Source organism: Canis lupus, chromosome 38 (assembly GCF_048164855.1).
Source record: "Canis lupus baileyi chromosome 38, mCanLup2.hap1, whole genome shotgun sequence".
Taxonomy (NCBI): domain Eukaryota; kingdom Metazoa; phylum Chordata; class Mammalia; order Carnivora; family Canidae; genus Canis; species Canis lupus.
This window is the reverse complement of record NC_132875.1, coordinates 10,482,139-10,489,490: the sequence shown is the minus strand read 5'-3', so window position 1 is coordinate 10,489,490 and position 7,352 is coordinate 10,482,139. Positions and strand designations below refer to the sequence as shown.

General features: G+C 42.9%; 1 protein-coding gene across 3 annotated transcripts in view; it reads left to right on the top strand.

The window, feature by feature from the left end:
* TGFB2 (transforming growth factor beta 2) overlaps positions 1-7,352 on the top strand; it is an 80,094-nt gene that overhangs the window by 50,079 nt on the left and 22,663 nt on the right. For all 3 annotated transcript variants that reach the window (XM_072814580.1, XM_072814578.1, XM_072814579.1), the window contains one exon: positions 1,567-1,730. In XM_072814580.1, the coding sequence (XP_072670681.1) occupies positions 1,567-1,730 (164 nt within the window). The remainder of the gene's footprint in view (positions 1-1,566; positions 1,731-7,352) is intronic.

Sequence of the window (7,352 nt, the reverse complement as noted above, 5' to 3'; positions counted from 1 at the left end):
GGAGCAGAGCTTGGCTTGGAATTCACTGCTTCCCCCTAAGCGGCTTTCTGAGAGTCACAGGACACGGGGAGAGGGATGGGTGAAAGCCCCTTTGAGGGTAAAAAGTGCTGAGCTCTTAAGATCAGCGAATGTTGGTGTGTTCCTAGCATTTTTTTCAGTGTAATCGTCAGGGCACGGATTTCCCAAGAAATCACGAAAGGTATTTATTTCTATTTTAAGATCGGCAAGATGGCTCGTTTATTTAATAAGAAGCTAGTCTTGCCAATAGCCAGATGCCTGAGTCTTTCAAGAGTCCCATTGATGACCAACTATGCAAACAGCGGATAGTTGGTGAATTCCGTGTGTGCAGGGCCCTGTCCTAGGGATGTGGGGGTGGGGGGCAGGAAAACCTGGCAAATACGGTCTCTGCCCTCAAGATTCTTAAAATTTCATGGGGGAAAACAAAATAAACAAACATAATGCAGAAGTAATAAAAACACTTGTAAAAAGCCATAAACAACTGTGAATGATTATGTTGTAATGAAGCTACATAGTTGAGAAGAGGGTAGAGAGTACTGGAGCTACCAGATTTGGATGGAGCATTCCAGAATAATGAGAGAAAGTTTGCAGAAGATTTTGGAAGAGAACTGTAGAAGCATCTGTGACAAGTGGCCTGCCCAGTGTACACGCTCAATGAACGGGTGCTGTATATGAAGCGTGGGGCTAGAATTAGGACGTGCTTTGGTTTTGTTGGCGTAGTTCAGTTGCTTATTCAGAGGCGGTGGCAAATTACTGCAAAACAACAGCAAACCTCGAGCAACCCATGAACTCGAAATTGCTGTGTACTCTCTGCCTCTCTGTGTTTCACATGGCTCAGAGCTGAAGGAATTGGGGCTGATTCTTTCTCTGCGTTAGCCAGGATTCCCTCCCACCAATGGACATTAACCTGAATGAAGAATTTTAAGACTGGACCTGATATAACCCGTATGTGGCTATAGGTTTTTATTCTTCTCTTCGATTCAAATTTTCTCACCCTAACTTAACTGGAGGGTGTATTCGGTCATATGTGTGTGAAAAAGCAAAATAGTGAAGCCAAAAAAGATGCAATGCATGAACCTGGATAGAGTAGAGCATCCAGATGCCAAAACTTCAAGGAAAAAAAATACATGGGCAAACTGCTTGCCATTAGGAGCTATTTTCTTGGCACATCTGATTAAAGTGTATGCAAGCCCGACAGCTCTCTCCAGGCATCAACTGTCACGAACTTGTTCCAATTCATAACCGTCTAGGATTTTCCACTGCTCTGTCAACTTTCAAAGGATAGGGTTAACTACATGCCCTCAGATGGAGTTGGAAGTGGTTTGTTAATCTCTATTAATCTGCTACTCCTGTAACCAAATGCACATGTTTATTTACTTTTTTTTCCCCCTCTGGTTAAATTGTTAATGGTATTAAATTGGCCCTTGGAAACTAAATCGTTCTGTAGATATTTCCCTTATGTTTTCTTGAGACTATCTCATGCTGCATGGTCTTTGTGAGAGAACAATGGATTTTATCATTTTCAATGATTGCCCTAACTTTTTACAGATGCCATCCCGCCCACTTTCTACAGACCCTACTTCAGAATTGTCCGATTTGACGTCTCGGCGATGGAGAAGAATGCATCCAACTTGGTGAAAGCAGAGTTCAGAGTCTTTCGTTTACAGAACCCGAAAGCCAGAGTGCCCGAACAGCGGATCGAACTGTATCAGGTAACTTTTGTGTGGGTTGTTGGGGTGGACGGTTTGAAGTCTTAGGGGAAAATTCTTGCGGCCCATCGTAGATATTCTGAGCTGATACAAACCATTCTGTGCTTTTGCAGTCATGAGAGAGGCTCTCATTTGTTATTACCCTGCCACTGGCCACTTGTTCATTAATTAGTCAGGAAAGGACAACGTTTAGAAGGAAGTGGTGAAGGTCTGAGCACATTTCTGCAGTGACATAAGTTGTTGGAGTACCCACCCTTGGGAGGGATGGCGTCCAAAAGTCCACCCTCTGATCTGGAAAGTCAGACAACGGAGGCCTTCCGATTGTCTTCTCTCTCCCTGTTATTTTCACTCCCTTTTCTTCCTCTCTTTGCTATCTCTTGCCTCTTTGCTAACCTCATTCTCTCTCCTTTCCTTTTTCTGATTCTACTCACTTTCTCCAGCACCCCCTCGCCCCAATTCCCCGCGTGTCCCCGCCCTGCATGATTCCGGGCAGCCCTGACATTTCTTTCATCTCCCTAAAGTACACTTGCTGGGCAGCTGTGTTAAAAGATGATGATGATGATGATGATGATGATGATGCTGAAGTGCCAAGTCACTAACATTTCAGAAGCTTCTTCAAAGCTTCCCAAGTGGATTACAGGGCAGTAGATCATCATTATCTAGAAGCTATGGGAGATGCAGAACCTCAAGCCCTATCCCAGACTCACTGAGTCAGAACACATAGGAGGTAAAAGAGAATCAACATTTTTCACAAAATCTTTGGGTGATTCATAAGCATTTTGAAGCACTGCTCTAAAAGCCCTGAGCCTGGGGAGGGAGGCAGACCCGTGCATGAATAACTTAAGTGTGTCGTGGTGTCATAGGAATGGTGTGTGTAGAGAGCAGATGGAGACATCTGAGCAGGACCTTGAGAAGTATCTGTTAAAACAGGATGAGGGATGGTCATTCTTGGCAGAGGAGCAACCTGTGCAAAAAACACAGCCTTGATGGCACCTGTTGAGGGCCTCAAATAGATGGTGCTCAGGAGAGACTGGAGGTCAGGGGAGACTGGGAGAAGCTTGCCCCTCCAAGGAGAGTGTATGGAGGGAAACTAGAAAGAGTCCAGAATAGACCAGGGAACCACCGTGTGAGAGGAGGAGGCGTGTACGACTTATATGCCAAAAAGGAGGCTTGTTGAGGAAAAGAAAGGCATTGACATCTGTATGCAGAAACTTCTAGTCGTTCTGGATTCTAAACATTTGGAAACCGCAATAATTTGGATGGGAATTTGCTTCGTATTTCTTATGAGAATGGGGACTTAACTATGCAAATAAATGTTGTGTATGAGATTGCAAACAGTAAGTTTTCAAAGTTCTAAAAAAGAGTCTTCAGGTGCTAGTTTACATCTGTGTTTGTGCAAAACAGTTCTTACCTATTAGAATGAATCCCCAAGAACCCCTTCTTGGAGAACCTCAAATCTCAATGCATGTTCTGAGAGCACCTCGAGGGCAGCCATTACTTCCTGTCACCACCTAGGATAGGGTCAGGGTCGGCTTCCTGGGTCCCAGAGGCTTTGTGAAACGTGTTGTAAGTAGTGTCTCCATTAATACTCACAGCTATACTGTGAAACTGGCATGATGAGGCATTCTTTTCTTTTCCAGAATTCACTGAAATATAATTGCAATGTGACATGATATTAGTTTAAGGTGTACAATATAATGATTTGATGTACGCATGTATTGCAAAAGGGTTACCACAATGAGTTCAGTTATCACGCATCACTTCACATAGTTACACTTTTTTTTTTTTTTTTTTGCCCCCATGGTGAGAACTTCTAAGATGTACTCTCTTAGCAACTTCCCAAGATACAATACCGCATTGTTAGCTACAGTCACTGTGCTTACATGAAACCCCCAGGACTTAATCTATCTTATAACTGGAAGTTTGTACCTTTTGACCCCATTCACCCATTGAAGGCATTCTTTCAACTACTGTGTTCGTCCTCCTTTTCATAGAGAAAGACGCTGAGTCAAAGACAAAGTAAGTCGCTGGGCCAGGGTCACACAACTAGGGAATGGCAGGGTGGCCATACAGATCCAGCTGTGGCTCCCAAGTGCTTGCTCCTCCTCACGTGCTGTGCTTTTCCTTCCTCTTTGCCTCAGGATAAGCCAGCATAGAAGAAAAAGTAAGAGAAACTAGGCTAGCCAGAGGGTGGATTGATATTTGGGGGGAAAGCAAAGACTGTGTTCTCTGGAAAAGAAGCTAGATCAAAGGTAGCTAGATATATAATTCAAGGTCATTAAAAAAATAAAAACAAAAACACGATCACATGTTCTCTTTTTTCTTCTTTTTTCAAATTAAATTGCTTTTACATGACTTTGTGTATGGATAATAGCATCATGGAATGTTTCCCTGGCCCCATATCAGTTGTCTGAGAAATTGAAGGCCAGATCTAGAACATGAGATGCTAAGTCACTGTTATTCGTGGGCCCCTGACCCTGTGCTCTGAGGGTGGCCTCTGATAGCAGAATTACTGATCACTTGCCTTAGTCTCAGAGGTCCTCTCCATGCTGGGAAGGGAGGTGTCCCTTGAGGCTGGTAATTTAGAAGACCTCAGTGACTTCTTCCTTAGTGACTTGTTAGTGGATGTGTGCCTTCTCAGAGGTTACTGCTGCACCACCTGTCCCATCATGAGCAGCAAGATCTGCACAGATTGGTGTTCCCAGTTGGAAAAGGTACAACCCAAGATGGAAGCGTATTGTATGAATAGGGTGAGCATAGGAGGAAGCTGGAAGGAGATGATTTTAGAAGGAAAGTAAGGAAGGAAATGACCCCTTATCTATCTGGAGCTCAATGGGGCAGCAGTCTACCCTCCTGAGCTATGACTAGGAAGTAAGTCAGAGACCCCGATCACCCTACCAGAAGACGCAAGGCATACATGTAGCTGAGTTACCAGAAAAGCAACCTTTGGCCCTTTATTCACTTGTGACCAAGTTGATCATCTCTAGGACCACAAGAAATTAGAAGCATTGAATTAGAAGTGGAGGGCTGGAGTTAGACGCTGTGCAGAAGCAGATGCTTTAGACTCAAGATTTTTGCCCGCTTACCTCGATGATGCTAGCTGGGAAAATCAGGTCACAGAATGAATGCAATGCTTACTGTGGACACCCTTTCTAAATCTTACCTTCTTTATGGCTAACCCAGGCCTTAGAGCTCAGGCATCTGACCTGGTTTCCGACATCTGCTGTGGTGTCTTTATTTGGAGTCCCATTTTGGGCTTGTTCTCTGACTTTCCACTTGGCCTCAGCAGACACTTGGTGGTCTAGCCCCAGTACAGAAATTGGTACTTATGATAAGGGCCTTGCGTTCTGAAGGTGAGGCTAAATTATATTCAGGAAACTGAATACATGTAATAAAATTTCAGAGGGTTTTATGTGTCCAAAATTGCTGAAGTGTTACTTTGGAAAAAAAAAAAAAGACTTGGTGCTTAAATGGGGAGATCTTTAGCTACTTGGAAAGCTCCACTATTCAGAACAGAGCATCCAAAGTTTCTAGATGCCCTCTGATTACTGTATTGCTTGACATGCAATTGACATTCCGCTCCCTAGAAGAACGGTAGGATGACTATGAATGGGTTCTCAGGCAGTTCAGATGGTGGAATGGATAATTTATTAGAGTTCCTCAGGGCATTGGTTTTAAGCAGGGGGAGAATGTGTGTACATATGTATGTGCACATGCAAGTTCATGTGTGAGTGCAGGCACTCCCCCAAGTACGGAAGCCCTATAGGAGCTTTTATAAGGACTGCCCACAGTCCCTTTCTATAGATTCTGCTTCTCCCTAGAGAAAAAGAGAGAGAGAGAGAGAGAGAACTGACAGATGTGGTGTGAAAAGGCTCTCATTTCTTTGGGTATGATCATTCTTCATTCTCCATTGGGAATGACACATTTCAGGCAGGGTTTTGGGGTCATTCTGTCCCATAAAATGTATACAAGTACTCTTTCTAGAGCCAGAAGAACAGGCTGGAAAGGCCTAAGAAAGCTTTTCTGTGAGTGAGTTCAGAATTTGTCTTTGTCCAGGGCTGGCCATCTGTTGATTCTCCTTGCCTTGGAACATTAGGACACCCGAACTTCCGTGGAAGTCACATTTAGCTTGGCAAGGGAACTTGAGTTCTCACTGCTCTCTTTTCTCTGCAGAATAGTCTGTCAGAACTTTGATGAATGGTGGTAAATAAAGTCTTACTGTCCTCCTCTCTCTGACTTCTGTTATGTTGATAGACTCTAAATAGCAGATACCGGTATGATAATGGTAGGACTTCAAATATACACGCCAATATTGGAGGGAATATGAGAGAGATAAAGGCCTTTGATAGACGAGGAAAAAGAAGAGGGGAAAAAAAGGGTAAAAATTGAACTTTTTCCACATGGGAATGACCCTTACCATGTTTTTCAAGCTTCATGTCAAAGACAGCCTTTATTGGAATATGATCAGATAAAGCTCCGGTGCTCTGGAAATGCCTTCGAACCTGCAATATTTAAAATAGCTCTCAGCTCATTTGGAAATTTAAACACATCTTTCTTTGATTAACTTGCTCCTATATTTATGATTAAAATCATGCCCAGAGTTATGAGACAGAGAAAATATAGAAGAGAGATAGTCTTCAAAATAAATATCACCAATATGAGCAAGGGCACCTGCCATTTTGAACTGGGGTAAATTCCCAGTTTTACAAGTGAAGAATTGAGGCTCCAGGAAATTATTAACTTATTTAAGGGCCGTCATCACTTCATGGCCCCATGGGACCTCCAACCAATACTTAATGTTAGCTCTATTGACTTCAAAGGACCGTGGAGCTTTCAGATATTTCTAGCTTCCTCTCACTAACTCACTATTTTCACTCTAACTACTCATTTCAAACTTTACCACCTCTAGGATAATAAGACTTGTACCTTTGTGACTGTTTTGACAATCTATTCACTGAATAACAAGTTACCCCTAAATTTCATGGCCTCAAAAACAGTTATATGATACTGTGTCTCAAAAGTACAGTCTTTCTACTAATAGAGATACACCCAAGGTACTTTTAAAGCAAAAGCTGGAGGATCCAGAGAAATGCCTCAGAATTCATTTCTTCCAGAAAGGGAGTTGTGAGAATTGGAGGGGTTTGGGCAGCCTGGCATCTTGGTTGGACTCCTTGGGTGGAGCCATCTGTCTGAATCAAGAGATTCCTTTGAGCCCAATAATATTTATAGCAGGGATATCTGAGTAAATCAGGTTGAGATTGGAACAGGTTTGGTTAATTAATATATAGAGCATTTTCTTTAATCATGCTGGAACACTACTTGTATTGTGTTTCAATGTGTGTAGTAACATCCTGGGATTTGATGATCATATCTTTGCTCTCTGTTCACCGTTTATGAAGCAACATAGTGGAGGGTTCAATGGCATGAGCATTGTGAACCAAGTTTTCTTAATAATTCCTGATTAGCCTGGTGTTTATTGTAAGGGTGAAATGAAACAATGTCTCCAGCTGCCAGATGGGGAGTGGGCACTCCGCATATACTAGTTCCCTTCCTTCCATGTCCTCTCTTAGATTTTGGCTTCTAAGTCTTTGATTCCTCTAAGAGAAAGAGCCCTCTAGACAGTTA